At 46.1% G+C, this 18,838-nt stretch overlaps 1 protein-coding gene across 1 annotated transcript; it reads right to left on the reverse strand.

The window, feature by feature from the left end:
• Positions 1-17,334: 17,334 nt before the first annotated feature.
• Positions 17,335-18,294, reverse strand: LOC116825251 (olfactory receptor 14A16-like). Its single transcript, XM_032781111.2, has one exon. The coding sequence runs from the start codon at positions 18,292-18,294 to the stop codon at positions 17,335-17,337; it is 960 nt and encodes a 319-aa protein (XP_032637002.1).
• Positions 18,295-18,838: the final 544 nt, after the last annotated feature.

Here is an 18,838-nt window from a genome sequence, read left to right on the forward strand (position 1 = left end):
AACTGCGAGATACTAATGACTGGATCAATGGCAGACGTCATTGAGATTGATGGGTAGTAAATTCATCTTTCAATTAACAAAACTAACAATAAATTAACCAAAAGCCCCCACCTTAGGCTTTGTCTACACTACCACTTTTGTCGGTCAGGGTGTGAAAAAAACACCCCCAACTGACAAAAGCTTTACCAACAAAAGCAGTAAAAGTAGTAAGGTCTGAAGTGTAGACATGGTGGTAAAGGTAAAAGCTGTAAGGTCCATAGTGTAGACATGGCCTAACCCTGTTTAATTACATTGGGTGAGAAAGAGGAGAAACAGCTCCATTTACTCTACTAGAGTTACTTTTTATTGACGCCAGGATGAGGGTAAGAAGAAAGAGTCTCATGGAGTCCAGTGGAATTACTCCTGGTTTCCATGCGGGGAGTGTGTCAGCATCAGTTACCAGTGTGTGAACACACAGTGATGCCATTAACTTCTCTCTGTTTGAACTGGGGTAAGTCAGCTTGGAAGCCTCAGCCCATGTTTGTAGCCCTCTCCCCATTCCTAACCATACAACGCTGAAATGGGTCACTTCATTTCCTTTCCATCCATAGAAATGTCCTGTGCTTGATGTAGCCACCTCTCTAGGGAATGGGGAAAAAATGAAACAAAAAACTGTAAAGTGAAGAAATTTCCATGAAGAAATTTGCTCTAATGAACACACGGTGCACACCTCTACGATCAAAGCCTAGACCTACTGAAGTCTGCTGGAGCATTGCTAGTGACTGCAGTGGGATCAGGACTGGGCCTTTCCTACTGTGTAAGAGCTGAGGGTTGAGTGGCTGAAAGAAGACGACTATTTCTAGCAGGAAATTGCAAATTAATTTGAGATGGGCCCAGCTCAGACACTGGGATTCTCTTTATTGGGATCCTCATTTCACCAAAGCTCAGGTGAGAGGGCTTAGGATGTGAGGTTCTGGTTCTGGACTAAGGCCCACCCCTGCAGAACCCACCTTTAATTTGACTGGCAACAACCGGCCCCTTTGATGGCTATTGCAGTCTCCATGGAGAGACTGTGTAGTGAACGGGACTGGGATCCCCATTTTGAGATGATCTCTTCAGGTCTGGGCTGGTCCATGGTCTCTGCTGAGGCTGCTCACAGGGGGTTAACAGGTTCCAGTTTGGATGGATGAGATGTTTGTTGGGTGCTTTCATGACATGGCCAAGGAGATGAGGCACAAATCCAATTGTTCACAGAGGTCAGAATGGGAGGACACCTGGGCACTGCTCACTGAATCTGGGTTGAACCCTTTATTACCCCTGCCCCAATAACAAAGTGACGTGATCCAACACCAGCCAAAACTCATCATTTGGGCAAAGCATTCCCACCATGCTGTGCACCTAGGCAGAGTGGGAGTGTGTGACAGTGTTCCCTCAGGGTGCAACCTGAGACTGTGGGACTGCTTTGGCTCCTGAACTCACTAGGCCAGGGTGTCTCTCACAATGCTCTGCTAGTGACAAGCAGGAAACCTCTCCACGTGCCATTACCACTCAGTCCAGCAGCATGCGAAGCCCCTAACCCAGCTAGATTGCATGAATGCTCCCAGAGCCACTCACAAATCACACAAAGAAAGGCACCAGCCAGATCACCCCAGATCCCAGCCTTGTTCCTCAGTAATATACCATCTTGCACTGCTCAAGATTCTTTCTTGAGCAATGCAAGTTTATTAAATAAATCACTACTTACTTCAAAGGAAAGTAGACATGCACCAGCCTTTGTAACCCGAACAGATTTACCAAACACTTCAGACAAACTCACTGGTAAGAATAAACATCAAAATAAGTTTATTGACTACAGAAGATACAATATAAGTGATTATAAGTGATAGGCAGAAAGTCAGATAAGTTACCAAAAGAAAATAAAAGCTAACCACGCAACTCTCAAGCTTACTAGACACAGACAATATCTAGTTTAAGCAGTTTTTCACAACCTACTCGATATTGCAAGTTGGTTACAGTCTTGAATACACAGACTTCCCTGGTAGGCCTGGGACCAGTCTCCTCAGCTCCAGCATTCCTGTTGGCCTGCATATCACGGTCCCTAGGATCTCCCTCAGGGCTTTCTTATTCCAGGCCAGCTTCTGTATAATCTGTCGATAAGGATTACAAAGGGATTTAGGCACCTAAAGATAGAAACAGGCACCTAGTGAGATTAATCAAAACTCCTTAGTAAGCCAGGTGGCTAAATCTCATGGGCGTTCAATGTGAGTTAGGCACCTAACCTGCTCAGGTGCTATTGGAAATCCCACTAGGCATCTATTAGAATAGGTAGGTGCCTAAATCCCTTTACAATCCGGGCCTCATGTCTATCTTCTCAAGTTCGAAGGCCTGGGCTTGACTGGAACTTCAGCAACATTAAACCTATCATTTGCAAAAGAGCCTATTGGAGCAAACCTTGGGTTTATTCAACTGATACACGACCATCTGCAAACTGTGCAAATAGCAGACCATAATGGACTTTATCCAGGGAAATGTATGTGCTTACAGGGTTAGACAGCAGCTGAGCAGAGGTTTTGAGGATGTAAATTTTGGGCTTAGTTACACAAATGCTTTTGCAGATCTAGCTCTCGGCTACTGCTCAGTGCGGCTGGGTTTGGACAAATAACTTAGAGGCTAAAGCAGCAACTTCCCGAGCCAGCCTGTCTATAATGTTTGTAGCATCCCCATGGAAATGGAATGTGAACTGAGACCTCATCACCTTACAAATGTTCAGGGGGCTAAGGCCAGGGACACTCCTGCTCTCTAAAGTTGCTTTATTGGGGCACAATCTATTCCCAGGACCTGCACAGTGTGGTGCACACAGCATGGTGTGCAAGGAACACAGCATCAGCCCAGGGATTCGGTTACTGAGAGCAACCAGAGCATCAGACCAAGCAGGGAATCCCCTAAGCACCAGCACAGCAAGCGCCTCTTTGGGGCAGCCCATTTGCAGGGGCGGCATGGGGTAACGGGGGGCTCTGGGAGCTGTAGTTCCTCGGTTAGCTCCCTTCCTATAGAGCCAGCCCTGGAGCAGGGAAAGAACTACATTTCCCAGCATTCCCTTGGCCACGACCAGCTGGAAAGGAAGGAGGGCGGCTTGCTGTGGGTGGAGAGTTGCGCTGTGAATGTTAGGGATTCCATATTTTAACATTCAAAAAACAGGACACTCCAGAGGGAGGGAAGCCCCACCCTGCCACCATCCACTGCCTCCCACAGAAACCCCAACCCATCCGCACACCCCCAGCTCCCTGTCCCCTGATCACCTTCTCCTGGGACCCCTGCCCCTAACTGCGCCCCTGGACCTCAACCCCTTTCTAAGCACTGCTGGTCCTTTTCCCCTGATTGCCCCCTTCTGGGACCCCTGCCCCTAACTGCCCCCTAGGATCTCACCCCCTATCTAAGCACTGCTGGTCCTTGTCCCCTGATTGCTCCCTTCTGGGACCCCTGCCCCTAACTGCCCCCTAGGATCTCACCCTCTATCTAAGCACTGCTGGTCCTTGTCCCCTGATTGCTCCCTTCTGGGACCCCTGCCCCTAACTGCCCCCCAGGACCCCACCCCCTATCTAAGCACTGCTGGTCCTTTTCCCCTGATTGCCCCCTTCTGGGACCCCTGCCCCTAACTGCCCCCTAGGATCTCACCTCCTATCTAAGCACTGCTGGTCCTTGTCCCCTGATTGCTCCCTCCTGGGACCCCTGCCCCTAACTGCCCCCCAGAACCCCATTCCCTATCTAAGCCTCCCTTCTCTTTGTCCACAACTGCCCCCTCCTGGGACCCCTCCCAACTTCCCCCCAGGACCCCACCCCCTACCTGTCCCCCGACGAATCCCTGGGACTCCCTATCCAACTGCTGCCTGTCCCCTGACTGCCCCCTGATCCTCTGACCCATCTAACCCCCCTTCTCCCTTCCCCTGACTGCCCCCCCAACCTCTGCCCCATCCAACCCCTCCGATCCCTGTCTCTTGACTGCCCCCCGGAACCCTACCCCTTCTCCAATCCTCAGCCCCCTACTGTGCCACTCAGACCAGTGTGACAGCTGCTGCATACATGCTGCTGTGCTCCCCCATGAAGTCCACAGCCCCCTCTCCCCCCGTGCCCAGTACCTGCCTTCCGGATTTGAACACCTCAAAATTCAGGAGTGCTCAAGCTCAGTTTGGGCAGCTGTTACTTCATTTCTCCCAAATCAAATATACTGATCCACTGCAACTTGCTGTAGAAAAGGTAGGATAAAATTGAGCAAGAAATCCTTCTCAGTGGTTATTAGTGGTTATTAGGACTGTAATTGCTATTTTCAACCGCCACTGCCTTTTGTTTGTTTGTTTAAAAGGAAGACAGTGATATTGCATTGGCAAATTCCCCAGAGAAAGAAAGAGTGGAAAAAAAGAATAATAAAGGCACCTCACCTTTTCCTCATTTATGGAGGACAGTCTTATAATATGCATCCAGATATCCTCCAATCACACAAGCTGAAAATTGATGCACTTTACTGCAGCTCTGTAACCATATGGGAACCAATCCTGTCTGTGTTCTGTGCACATCCAAAATTCCTGCTGAATGACCCGTCCCGGGAGCGAATTACCAGTGACCCAGGGCTGCGGCAGAAGGAGGGTGCAGGTGATGCGGGGAGAGCCCAGGGCTGGGGCAGCAGGACGTGTGTGTGTGGGAAACTGGTGGGAGGCAAGAGGGGAGCCCAGGTCTGGGGCGGCAGCGCGGTGGGGGGAGGGCACTGGTGGGGGGGAAAGGGGGAAGCCCAGAGCTGGGGTGTCAGGGGATGTGGGGGGGAGAGCCCAGGGCTGGGGCAGCAAGGGGGTATAGGGGGAGAGCCCAGGACTGGGACGGGGGGCAGCCAAATTTTTTTTGCTTGGGGCGGCAAAAAACCTAGAGCCCGCCCTGCTAGGAAACCCCCATGAAGAGCACAGAACTGTGAATATTGCCACTGGGCATTAGCAGGGAAGAGAATAGAAAACAGCTCAGCGGAAGGGACCCAATATATCCTGGGTGCAAAATCACTGATTTCCTTGGAGAGGTCCCAGGAATGGGCTTGGCCCTCTGGAGGAACCAGTGACTGACTCTGCAGCTTCCTGTGCAATTAGAGCAGACACCAGGGGCTGTGGATGCTGCAGAATTTGTAACCATACAGAGAACTTTTACTACAGGCCATGAGACGTGACAGTGATTTTCAGAGGGACTTCAGGGCATTATGTGCCCAGCTCTTCCTGACTGCACAATGAGAGTTAGGCAGCTAACATCCTTAGACCCCTTTGAATATCCCAGACTTAATATACAGAGATTTCTGTCTTGTCCCCGTGTATCCTCATTTTCTTTGCACAACCCTAATCCTAAGTAGTCAGATGATTAGCCCAAGTTTCTGAAGTCTGACATTTTTCAGTAGTACATATAGAAGCCAAAGTGGCAGCTGTGCGAGCTTCCCTCAGTCACCACTCCTGGACGTGGGCTTCTACCCTGACCTGGAGGGACCCTTGCTGTATATGACAGAGGATTCCTTTCTGCACACTCCTGGACCTCTCTATAGTAATGGAGCACAAGAGAGTATACATATTTCCAGTGATGTTGACATTTGTGTGGTGGAAACACGTCTTCTAGGAACCGCACAAAGATCCCTAGTCCATTTCTTAAGGCCATCATAAAGCCATCACAAGGTACAAACTTTGATGCTTATGCAAACATAATTAATAGCAGCCTGGTGGGGGAATGGTCCCTGTTTACCCCTAAGCATCAATGAACGCAAGGCTGGCTGTTGAACACTGCAAAGCTCAGGGATGGATGCTTCTGTTTGGCCAAGGATGAAGAGAGGAGCCATTTGTAAAATCTGACAATAGATCATTTTCCACTTGACAAAGCCCTCAGCTGGCATTTGAAGGGGCATCTGCCATCTTTTGAATGAGTGTCCTAACCACTGGGCAGTGGGATATTCCAATGTGGGGCTCTCTCAACCTCTCCTGTTCAAGCTGTTCCACTTTGGATTAAACAATTGAAGAATTATTGGGTCAGAGAGGGAGAGAGAGAACATGAGAATTACCTTGTAGCCTGGTGGTCAGAGCACTCACCTGGGGGAGAGCCAGTGTCCAGTTGATCTCTCTCTCTCTCTCTCTACTCCATTCATTGGTGCGGTGCCGAAGGTCACTGACACGTCAGGTCCCAGAATCCTAATTATTGAAAGAAGCCAGAAGGGGCGAGTAATTCCAGTGCACCAATTGCAGGGCTTTAGTTGACTAGGAAAGGAGAGAAATGGAGACAGTGTCAGAGTCTGGCACCAGTTTGGTGTTAGCCTTAAGCACCGTCCATATCCCTAACCCATATACATCAGAGACTTAAGCATGAGTTTACCTTTAAACCTTCAATGGGGCCATTCATATGATCAAAGTTAAGAACATGCTGAAGTGGCTGTGGAATTAGGACCAGTGTACAGAAAGTTCAAAGAAAGTGAGTTTTAAATTCATAATCATGAGTGCTTGGAGCAGATCCTCAGCTGGCGTGAATTCTCAGAGATCTATTGACTTCAATAGAGCTACGACAATATAAATCAGGTGAGGATTGGCCTAAGGATCCCGACTGTGATACTTCCATTTGCTCAGAGAAGCAAACCAGAGCAGGCTAAAAATGTATCCAGTCAAAACAGCTCAGAGTTCAAACACTAAGTGCATTAGGATGAGCTATTTGTAAATGAGCGATGGAGTAAGATATAGTCATAAAAAATCTTTGTTAAATATTGTTTAATAGGGAGTGCTTATAAGAAAATCATGATCGGGACATAGACAATCATTAACAGGAAAATAAGAACAATAATCTCTATAGATTATTCATTATCTAGCTAGCTAATATAATTCACAATCAAATAGAAATCGATCATTATGATTAAATGAGGTTGTGTGTTAGAAGAAGGAATGGTGCTGTCTGTCTGTTTCTCTATTTAATCACATATTCTGCTTTTCTTTGTCATATTTGTATTGTACACAACCATGCACAAAGATCATCTTCTAATACTAACAAACAGGCCAGCTTCTGAGATCATTTCTCAGATTGCATGTGAGTAGATCCCCATGGGATGCGTATGGAACAGCAGAGCACTGCACTTACACCAGGGCTAGAACAAAATGACCCCAGACAAGATCTCGAAGACAAAAGTTAAATTCTCTGGGAACTTCTGTTCTTTCATGAAACTCAACAAGTGAGACCAAAGACTGAGAAGCAGAGAGACTTCATGGGTTGAGCTCAGGGCTGGGAGCCAGGATCACAATGTGCAGAGCATCTGTGTGTTTCCTCAACACTTAAAGTGTCTCTATATCTATTATATTGTGCTGTGTCTTTGTGTTCATTGCGAGTCCAATAATCTGTCAGTTCCTGGCTTCCCTGGTCATCATCATGCACATCATAGACGTGAGATGCTTAGTTTTGTGCTTCCATCCCAGGCCTCAGAGGTGCGGATTCTCATAATCCAGCATCCAGCAGAAATCAATTAGTCAGGTCTGCCTCCTGGTTTAAGATCGTCCAGTGCAATGTGTAAATCAGCCAGCAAGTCTGTTGTAAACATACACAAAGATTTTTTTTGACTGAAAATTAAAAAAACCCAGATATTTATTATTTTTGTTTTCAGTAAAAAAGTTTGGTTTTTATCCAAAAATATTTGGTTTTCAGATTAATATCTTTGGTTTTTGCTTGTCCAAAACCAAAGAAAACAAGTTTTATTGTTTTTAGTTTCTTGACAAAAATTGAAGCTTTCCACAGAAAATCCCCCATATTCCAGCTGTCATGAATGTTGGTGAGTGTGTGTGTGTGTGTGTGTAATAGTTATGAATCGGTATTCCAAAATGTGATTTATGTGCTAAGTATGTTCCAGACAGTTCCAACATCCTCATCCACAAGCTACAGACAGTCACAAAACCACTGATTACAAGGCCTTAAAGATGAGTCTAAGCAGCCAAACAATGGGGCATTCAAGCTGGGGGGCATTCATGGCCTGGCCAAAAGCGCTGGCCAGCTGAGAAAAAGTTGACTGAGACAGAAAGAAGATTTCACAGCTGGGTCCTATCTGAAAGACACCATGAACAAGTGGTAATTGGGAACTTGCAGGGAGGGTGGGAGCATTCAAAACCCCCATTTTTTTCCCTGGGAGAGGGAGACAGAGTCATGGAGAGACACTGAGACCAGGTGAGGCCCCAGGAGCTTCTTGGTTTTCTGAGAGATTGTGAGTTGGGTGGCGTCACTTCTTTTCTTGTAACACAAGAGGGAAACCCCTCTGTCAAGGGGATTACTCACCACTGGTGTCTCTTTGTGGCTATGTCTTGGATTAGCTCCACTCAGGTCTGACACACCACTTCTGATGGTTGCTCACAGCATGTCCTCCCTCACTCTTCAGAACTCTCTCTCTCTGACTCAGTCCTCCGGCTAGGGCACCGCACAGTCCATCTCTTCCAGGGTATCAATGTCCCAATGGATCAATTTCCCCCATATCGCTCCAGACAGTCTTCTGCTCCAAGGCCAGGTCCTGTGCCACTTTACCAGGAGTTGGTTGGGGAACTCAGGCCTACCCACTACTCTGGGTTCCAGCCCAGGGTCCCTGAGGCCTGCAACTAAAGTCTGCTCCCACATCGAGCAGATATTTCCCTGGACTCCTTCCTACTCTCCTTCTCTGTCTTTTGGAGACAGCCTCTGGGTTCACCAGCTCAAACTCCCTCCTCCCAGGTCATCTGAGGGAAGGGATCAGAAGGATACCCCATAGACCAGAAGGCATTGTCCTAAGGGTGGGGATTCCATGACCACCACTCCCAAGAGGAGGAAAAAGGTGGTGATGGTTGGAGGCTCCTTCCTAAGGGGAACAGAGTCATCCATCTACCGTCTGGACTGGGACTTCTGAGAAGTGTGCTTCTTGCCTGGAGCTAGAATTCAGGATGTGACTGAGAGTCTGCCAAGACTCGTCAAGCCCTTTGTCTGTTACTACTTCCTACTTATCCACGTGGGCACCAACAATACTGCCAAGAATGACCTTGAGCAGATCACTGCAGACTACGTGGCTTTGGGAAGAAGGATAAAAGTGTTTGGAGTGCAAGTGATATTCTCATCCATCCTTTTTGTTGCAGGAAAAGGCCTGGGCATTGACCATTGACTCATGGAAGTAAATGTGCGGCTACGCAGGTGGTGTCGGCGAGAAGACTTTGGCTTCTTTAATAAGGAGCTGATGTTCCATGAAAGAGGATTACTGTGCTGGGATGGGCTCCATCTATAAAATACTGGGAAGAACGTCTTTGGACATTGTCTGGTTAACCTGATAAGGACAGCTTTAAACTAGGTCCTATGGGGGATGGTGACAGAAATCCGGCCAATGTGCATCTAGGCTCAAGTAATGATGACAAGCAGAAGGGGCTAATTTCTGGAGAAGGGACTAGAAATCACAACTGCATTAAAAAGCCCAGAGGAAAAGCAACAGGGCAGTCTGCAAAATCCACAAGGTGCCTGACAATCCGATCTAGGGAGATTCCTTCTCCACCTGAAATCAGGTGATCAATAGTGCTTGGAGAATGAGAGGCAGACACACCAGCCAGGCAGCTAGAAAAAATGATTCTCTGGCCCACGTCAGAGCACTGACCCACCCCATTCACTGCCCCAGCTCCAGCTGAGGCCAATATCTGATGCTTCAAATGAAGAGGAAAGGAGAAACAGAATCCATCAGACCAACCGTGCATTGCGGAAAAAAGTCCTACCTGACACCTGCTGGCAACCAGCTCAAGTCCTTTGATTAGATGTGTGTAGGTTATTTGTTGATTTGAAATCTACTTTTAAATGCTTGTTCCAATTGCTAAAAAAATAGACTTTGTTTTAAGGTGGGTGTTGGTCGATGTCACTGGTCACTGGTGCCTGAAGCCCAGCTGGAGCTGCAGGGTGATAAGTGGTTGGTATGTGGGATATATGCGGGTTAGAGTAACTAGATCCTGGTATGAGAGTGGAAGGAACGTGAGATTCTTCCCTGAATCAGATGAGGGCACGAGGCTCAACACCTGAGGTGGGTGCTTACAGAGAGACCAGAGAGTAGGCAGAGGTGTCTCCAGCCCATAACCAGCTCTACCCTTGGCACGGCCATATGACAGTGTCACCTATCAGGAAACTACTGCAGGTCCTAATAACAAGGATCCCGTAGAACAATTTCAAGTCATGAAAGATGAGATGTGGCCTAATACCCCTTGACTTCAAATGAAGGAGATTGGGCGCCTGAGCGATTGCTCTAGGCACTGTTCAGGTAGGAAATATTTGGAAAGAAAAGGCCCTTCTCGTGATGTGGTCTTAGGAGGTGGAAGGTTTGGTGCCCCAGATTTCTCTCCTCAGTACTGCTTATAACAGGATAATGCACAGAGTGACACACTCAGGGAGAAGTGAATGGGGCCAATTTCATCCAGTGGGTCTGCTGCAGAACCAGGAATTAAACATAGAGCTCACGACCCACATGGTCTAGCCAGCATGTCTTCTAATAAATCAGAGAAGCCCAAGTGATTGCAATGGACACAGGGTCTATGGAAGTCTGGCACCCAACTCCCATTGCAGATCAGTGCCTAATTTCTTTAGGCCGCTTTGAACATCTTAGCCCAGATCTCAACAGAATTATGAAGATCGCCTACAAACTTAACTGGATTTATTAACTATCTCTTTGCCTGGGCCTTTCTACTTCCCCAGTGTCACTCAGGATTTCACAACACTGGGCCTGAAAAAATTCCTGTGAAGTTAGAGGCAGGAACTTTGAGAAGGGACTTTTATCATTGGGGCCCTTATTGTCCAACTGTGTTTGAAGACTTTTGGCATGGTTGCAAAATGAAATGCTCCTCTCCCATAGTTCCCCCGGCTTTATCTGCAGAGAGCCCCTCCCAAAATGCAGACCACTCAGAAAATACTCTGTACACAACCAAGTATTCAAGGTTGGAGGGAGGGTAAAGCAGCTGTGAAGACATATTTGAACTGAGTCCTTCTTCTCAGTCTGAAATATCATTACACTGTATAGCTGAGGCTGTAATGTTGGAACTAATCCTTGACCAAATATGAAGTCTAGCTGAGATTTTCAAAGAGATTAAGGGAGTTAGGCACCTTCATCCAACTGTGATTTGGGTGCTTATTTCCCTTTGCTTCCTTACCCAGCCTTCCTGGTTGCCAGATGCCAACACTATTGTGGCTTTGGAAGTACTGGCCATCACTTGAGCTGAAGAAAACCTGTTCTACAAAGTGTAAACAAGAGCAAATTTCAGAATGTATGAAATCAGGCAGAAGAGAATAGTGGTTTGTGCAGAAGGATACACATGCACATTTGTGTGTGTACACACATCAATTAATGTAAACATCCTGGCATAGTCTATATAACCATTGCAACTATGCATCACAGTATATTGTCCACATCTGGTTCCCAGGGGGAAGCATTTCCATCAGTAAGTTTTCTGAGGAAAGCTGTCCCACATTGACCTGAATTATATGGTGTTTTCAGGAAAGAATAAGTCTAGCCACATCTTTTGTATTCTGGGAGATTGTTATTCCCTGTCCAGTTCAAAGATTTTCATAAGTACAAATGAGTCCCAAACTTTTAAACCCAACCCATTATTATTATGGACAATTTTGTGTCTCCAGAGCTCTGCTCTTAGCAACGTCCAGTGTGACTTGAGTTGTTTTTACCCAAATGTAATTGCATTTAGTGAAACAGCCTCATGAGTCTCTGAGGGGAAATGATTCCCCTCGTGATGAAGCATAGTTTACCTTTCTGAAGGATAATCATGATCCGTTATAATGCACAGCCCTTGTCAACAGTCATCCTCTTCTTAAAGAACTAGCTGTCCGACTCCGTCTTCACACAATGCTGCCACCTAGTGGTTGCTGAAAATCTTTCACATTAGGTATCATCTGATGATATCTACTGGCCAATATGCTCAGTCTGGGTGGTCACTTGGCAGTATAACCGCCCATTTTGCTCCCCAATCAAATATTACGGGCTACGTTCTCCACTGGTGTAAAATAAGGTTGCTCCATTGAAGATAATGGACTGGATTGCCATCTGGTTTAAATTGACATGGCTTTAGTGGAGTTAGTGGGCCACATTCTCCTCTGGTGTAAATTGCTGTAGCTCCATTGGATAATTGGGGCAGACCCAGCTGCTGGGAATCAGCCATAGGTCCACTGGAGTCAATGGCCCAGATCCCCAGCTGTGGGAAATGGGCATAGTCCCACTGAAATTAACAGACCTACGTCACTTTATTAGAACTGAGAAACTACGCCTGTAGTTGCTCCTTCTGTATCCCTTGTTTTCTGCAGCCACCTAGAGGTCTTTATATAGTACGGCTGCCCCTTTGCAGCCCCAGAAGTTACACTGACTTCTTTCCCCCTTTATGCAATGTAGCTGCTTCTTTCTCACTGCATATCAATCATCCAGTACAATATACATGCTAAGTTCTCCTCAGTGACCCAATTCAGCCATGTAGTTGCATTTAGATAGTATAGCTGCTCTGTTCTCCTTCCTTCCCAGCCTGAGGCAGCAAGGTCTAGTGGATTGGGCACTGGAGATGTAGATTTGTGACCTCACTCTGCCATGTATCTACTGTGTGGCCTGGGGAAATTACCTCACTTCTCTGTGCCTCAGTTTCTCTTCCCACTTTTGGTTTCCTTTCTGTCTTTAGACTGTAATGCCATTGAGTCAGGATCATCTCATCCTGTGTGTGCAAGCCCTGGCGAGCACAATATGGCTGTGATCTTGAATAGGGCATGAAATCACAGCCGTGATATACATAAATACTACTAATTGTCCCTTTGGGCCCTCCGGAACTTTTCATCAGACCCCTCCACCAGAGACCCACCCAGCCATTCCACCCCTTTACCGTGAGCCAGCTGCACAAATTGCAGCTGGCTTGTTTCCGGACCATGCCAAGGAAACGTCTGTACATGCTTATGCTCCACATTCTTCATGCCCTCACCCTTACCTCCAGTCCTGTCAGGAAGTGGCGGGATGTACTAAAACCTCTGGAGGTTCAGGAACCATGGTGAGCCAGTCTATACTCCACCCTTGTCCCGAAGCCCGATGGAGATATCTGTTGGTTGCTCCCTCATGGAGCCCTGAGCATAGGCATGTTCTTGGCAGAGTTCACCTCCATCCCGGACACCTGCTTCTTTTGTGGTGTGAAGGATACCCTCGCGCATGTGTGTCTGGAGTACGCCAGGTTGCAGCCCCTATTCTGGCTCCTCCAGAACCTCCTGCTGAGGTTCTGGCTGCATTTCTCTCCACACTTGTTTATATTTTCACACCCTGTCCATGGCCCCACTAAGTCGTGAGACCTCCTTGTCAACCTCTTCCTGGCCCTAGCCAAAGTAGCCATCTACAACACCAGGAGAAAGATGCTGGACAAGATAGTGCTCTGCGACTGTGAGGCCTATTTCCGCTCCTCCCGGCCTCACACATCCAGGCAGAGTTCTTCTGGGCAGTGTCTGCTGCCTCCCGTGATGACTTCAGTGGGCGCTGTCTGGGGTTCTCTCTTCGGTGTCCCTGTCAAAGTCTCTTCGTTTAGCCCTGTGATCTCACTCCTGTGCCTGTTATATCTTAAATTGTTCCCCGTAACTAACTGAGATCCAAGACCTTGTGGATCCTCCCTTTAGGCTGGGGAAGGTCCTTAAGAGGCCGTCCACTTCCTGGATCCGAACAGGTTGAAGCTAATATACCTTCCTTCCTGCACTCTCCTGTAGCCGTCTGGTCTGACTCTGTCACAATAGTAACATGCAAAAACAGGCCTGTAAAACCCTGAGAGATGTTTTAGAATGCCCCAAAAATCACAAGGGCTACCAGCTCTCATTTTTCATATCATCGTGTCTGATCTTGCTGTACTTAATTCACTCTAATAGTTCTTTTGAAATCAAATGAACGTCGTGCATGATTAAATGCTACTTGTATGAGAAAGAGGTTGAATGCTAATGATCGACTGAAGTAACAATAGATCTGGTTGAATAATGGATTTTTCAGTTCACTGGCAATTTTGAAAAATAATATAAAGAATCATTTCTGGTGGAATGAGAAATGACATTTTAAAAAAAAACTGGTGAATAGGAAAAAAAGAATTGAAACAAAATAAAACTTATTTTAACCATCCCCTTCCTCTCCTCCCCCACAAATGTTTTGAATTTCAGGAATTTTGACAAGAGCAAGGAGAAGGAGGGCTAAATTCACAAAATTGCTAAAGAAGACACCACTTCCCTTGAAAGTTTAGCTCAGTGATTAGGACGCTCACCTGGGCTGTGGGAGACAAGTAAAATTCCCTCCTCTGCCTGCTGAGGAAACAATGTTTGCATGGTGGTCTCCCACATTGTAGACATGTGCCCCGAGAACTGAGCTAAATCTTATAAGGGAGGCAACTCCACTATGAACACCTGCTCCTCCTCCACCTTTTTATGAATCCTTTGGCATTTGTCAAAATGCATGAAAGTTTAAACAAATTTTCTTGGGATGAAACAAAATTCTTCATTTTGACACTACTAGATGTTTTTCAAAATCCCACGAGGTGCCTAAATATCTTTAAAACTTTGGCCCTGGGTACTTAAATTGATTTAAAAAACTGACCCTAAATGATTTAAGAGTCCCAACAACTTTCAATAGGACCTAGGCTCCTACGTCACTTACACACTTTTGAAACTTTTCACCCTAAATCCCACGGAATTCACTTATTCTAGTGACCTCCTTCCATGACTGGCAGATAACTGTAAAAACCAAATTCAGCCCTAAGGAACAATTCCTTCTGTCCCCTCATTTTGGTGTTATGTGAGAAATTCTAAATGAAAGGGTCATCGATTTTACATACACACAAATCGATCTGAAAGCACTTTTCAAAGCAGGTTAATATTACAGCTTTTTGAAAACTTTTCAGTGAAACTGTGTTCAGTTGGAAAGTGCAAGTTCAATTAAACAAAACTTTTCCTGGGAACATATTGGTTTTTATAAGGGAAATTAGCAAAACAATTTGTTTCAATTTGGTCAAAATGTTTCATTTTAAATTTATTATTTGACTTGTATGTTATATTATAATTTATGTATATTGCATATATTATACTATAATGTATAACATAATGTAATTGTAAGCCAGTCGGTTGGGCCTCGTCCCCCTCAGGTGCGGCGGGGAGCCAGGGCGCCTCCTTCTCTGCAGCGGGACGGGTTCCACACCGGTTCTGTACTAAAGGGTCACGCAGATGAGGTCTATGGGCCCTGGCCCTCAGGCAGGGCGGGCACCGAACAGTTCAGGCTCTGGCCCTTTGGGGCAGGGCGGAGCGGTAACAAAGTCTAGGGGCCCTGGTCCTCAGGCAGGGCAGGCACCAAACAAACCGTAGCACAGCTCAGGGACTCTGGGTGAAGGGGGGATTCTGCCAGCCGGTTACGGGTGGCAGGGGGAACGCAGGCCCACCCACTCCTCTGCGTTCCAGCCCGGGGCCCTGGGTGCAGCGGTCACCGCTAAGACAGTCAGTGGGGATCCGGACCGATACACACTGACAGGGCGGCCAGTGGGGCTCCCAGCCAATACACACAGCCATAGGCTCGGGGCCTTCTGCGGGCTGACTGTCGTCAGCCACCCCGGGCTACTTCCAACTTCCCCTCCCTTGGTACCTGTCTCCGTCGGCGTAATAGTCCGGGGTCCCAGACCATAGGTTCCTCAGAAGAACTGGGGGAGAGCAGGCTCTGGCGGCTCCTCCCGGCCAGCGGGCACAGGGTAGTTCGGCTGAGGGTCCTCTGGATACCCAGCACGGGGCAGGTCCGGCCAGCGCTCCTCTGGATACTGGCCCGAGGCAGGTCCCAGCCAGCGCTCCTGGGATAGTGAGCACAAGGCAAGCTGGCCAAGCGGGAGCTCAGCCCTCACGTCGTTACTCTTCGGCGTCCTGGGCTCAACTGAGCTCTGGGCCCTGGCTTTTATACTTCCTGTCCCACCCTTGACTCCAGGGGCCGGAACAGGTGGTACTGCTCTCACCCACGGAGGTGCCTGCTTCTGGCTCTTCCCCTCAGGTGCAGCGGGGACCAGGGTGCCTCCTTACAGTATTTAAAGAGCAAGCAACAAGAGACATTTGAATCTTATAAAAATTTTTTGTTTCAATAAGGTAATTCTGATGATTCTGAAATGAAATATTTTAGAAAAAGAATCAGTACATTTTAAGGTTTGGTTCTGATTAGGATGAAAGTCCATTTCTGGAGTTTGCATGGATTGGAAATTCCATTTCCCAACAAATTTCAGCTGTGTCATTGTTCCATTTCAAGATGGAGAAAAACTGGAAGGGAAGGGGATGTGTTTGTTCAAGGTCGACAATTAACAAGTGTATTGATGGCCCTAGAACCCAGTCAAAATGTCACTTGAAACTGAACTGTTTTCATTTTGAATTGACATTTTGAAATGAAATATTTCATTTGAACACTTGGAACTATTAGATGTTAGATGCGGGTGAAATAGAAACATTCAAAAAATTTTCACTGAATGAAAAGTTCTTAAAATTTGATGGGAAATGTCAAACAAAAATCTAATTTATTTCTTTTTTTTTTAATAAAATAAATATTGTTGACATTCAGTGAAATCTTTCATTTAGAATGCAGTTGAAAATGAAAATCTATTGATTAAATTGGAGGACCATACTTCTGTTGGTGGAAGAGACAAGCTTTCGAGCTACACAGTTCTTCTTCAGATAGCCTGGAAACTTGTCTCTTCCACCAATAGAAATTGATCCAATAAAAGATATTAACTCATTCACCTTGTCTCTTTCATATACTGAGACCAACATGGCTACAAAACAGCAATGAAAATAATCATTACGAATTGTCTGTGTGACTTAAAACAACATTAAAATGATATTTTAAGTCAAAATGACCATTCAAAATATTTCTTTTTTTAAAATTTTGGAATTAGCACTTTGAAATGACAAAAAAAAAACTTTTTTAAAATTTGGAAATGACGTTTTGAAATAAAAAATTCATTTTAAGTGGATACTTCAAACTGGAAAATGGAAAAATTGCAATTAGCTCTTCCTGGGATTTTCAAAGGGGCTAAAAGATAATTAGATTCCCACATTCTATTAAAAACTCATTGGGATTTGAGCAACTAAGAGTAAAATTTTCAGAAGTGCCTGAATCTTGTTTCAAAATGGGTCTTTGGCTCCTGAGGATGCTTTAGGCCATTTTTTTTTAGATTTTAAAAAATGTCAGCCATAATCAGAAATTGCAAAATGTCAGGTTCTGATCCTAACATGAACATAGGCTGGTTCTCAAACAAAGTCAGTCAGAGCTATTATATAAGGTGCAACATGGGAACACTTAATTCCAGGTGGACACTAAGATTTCAGTGTGAGGAGTTCATTTCTCTTGAGAAAAAATCTCCTGCCGATCATTTTCCATAGAGACCCTTTTATCTCTTTGTTTCTTAGACTGTAAATGATTGGATTCATTAGTGGTGGCACCACACAGTACAACACAGCAGCCATCAAGTCTAGAGATGTTGAAGACATCGACCTGGGCCTCATGTACGTAAATGATGCTGTACTGATAAACAAACAAAAAACAGCCAGGTGTGGGATGCAGGTGGAGAAGGCTTTATACCTGCCCTGCTCAGAGGGGATTCTCATCACTGTGGAGAAGATGTGAATGTAGGACACAATTATCAATACAAAGCAGACCACATCTAGAAGTGATCCAAGGGCAATCATGACTATTACATTAGCGTGTGTATCAGAGCAAGAGATCTTTAGCAACTGTGGGATATCACAGAAAAATTGAGCGATAACATTGGACCTGCAGAAATGTAACCTAAAGGTATTAGCAGTTTGTAATACAGAGCAGATCATGCTGCTGATCCATGAACTCACTGCCAACTGGGCACATGCACCTCTGTTCATAGTCACCTTGTAATGCAGAGGGTGGCAGATTGCAATGTAGCGATCATACGCCATCACCATGAGAAAGGCCAGTTCTGCTGCTGCAAAAGTTATAACCAGAAAGACTTGGGTGACACATCCAGAGAAAGAAATGAGTCTGTTGTTGGTTAGGGAGTCAGTCATGGACTTGGGGACCGTGACTGAGATGTAGCAGAGGTCTAGGAAGGATAAGTTGCCCAGGAAAAAATACATGGGGGTGTGAAGGTTCTGATTGAGGGCTATGACTGTGATGATGAGAAGATTCCCCACCAGGGCTACCAGGTAAATCACTAGAAACACCAGGAAGTGTAAAATCTGCTCTTCCCGCATGTCAGAGAATCCCAGGAGAAGGAACTCAGTCACGATGGTTTGGTTGGACATTTCTTCTGTAGATGTACACTGCAGAGGGAAGACCAATGGGCTATGGTTATGGAAGGAGAAACAGAAGATAGATGGAAACTGGTTTTATTTATTACTCTGCAGGGCACATATGGCAGCTCAGGAAAATAACAAGGTCCTTCCCCTTCTTTGCCATCACCATGTAATTACAATGTTTACAATGCAAGTTCATGGGGCTCTACTTTATTGGCAGCTTCTTATTCAACAGACCTATTGCTTGTGTTTATTTTAAGCCCCCTCTGGTTATTTTACTGAGTAAGAAGCTGGGAGTGGATGACAGGGGATGGATCATCTGATGATCGCCTATTCTGTTCATTCCCTTTGAAGCACCTGGCACGGGCCACAGTAAGAAGACAGGAGACTGAGCTAGATGGACCATTGGTCTGACCCAATATGGCCAGTCTTATGTTATTAAGGCCTTGACTCACAAAAGGTCTTAGGCCCCTAAATGCCATTTTAGGCACTTTAGTCCAGTATCTGTGCCCTGCTGGAAATCACAAAACCCCCACTCAGCTGCTCCCTTACC

This window comes from Chelonoidis abingdonii, chromosome 25 (assembly GCF_003597395.2).
Source record: "Chelonoidis abingdonii isolate Lonesome George chromosome 25, CheloAbing_2.0, whole genome shotgun sequence".
Classification (NCBI taxonomy): Eukaryota; Metazoa; Chordata; order Testudines; family Testudinidae; genus Chelonoidis; species Chelonoidis abingdonii.

Coding starts and splice junctions, on each gene's coding strand:
- LOC116825251 (XM_032781111.2), bottom strand. CDS start 18,294: ATGTCCAACCAAACCATCGTGACTGAGTTCCTTCTCCTGGGATTCTCT.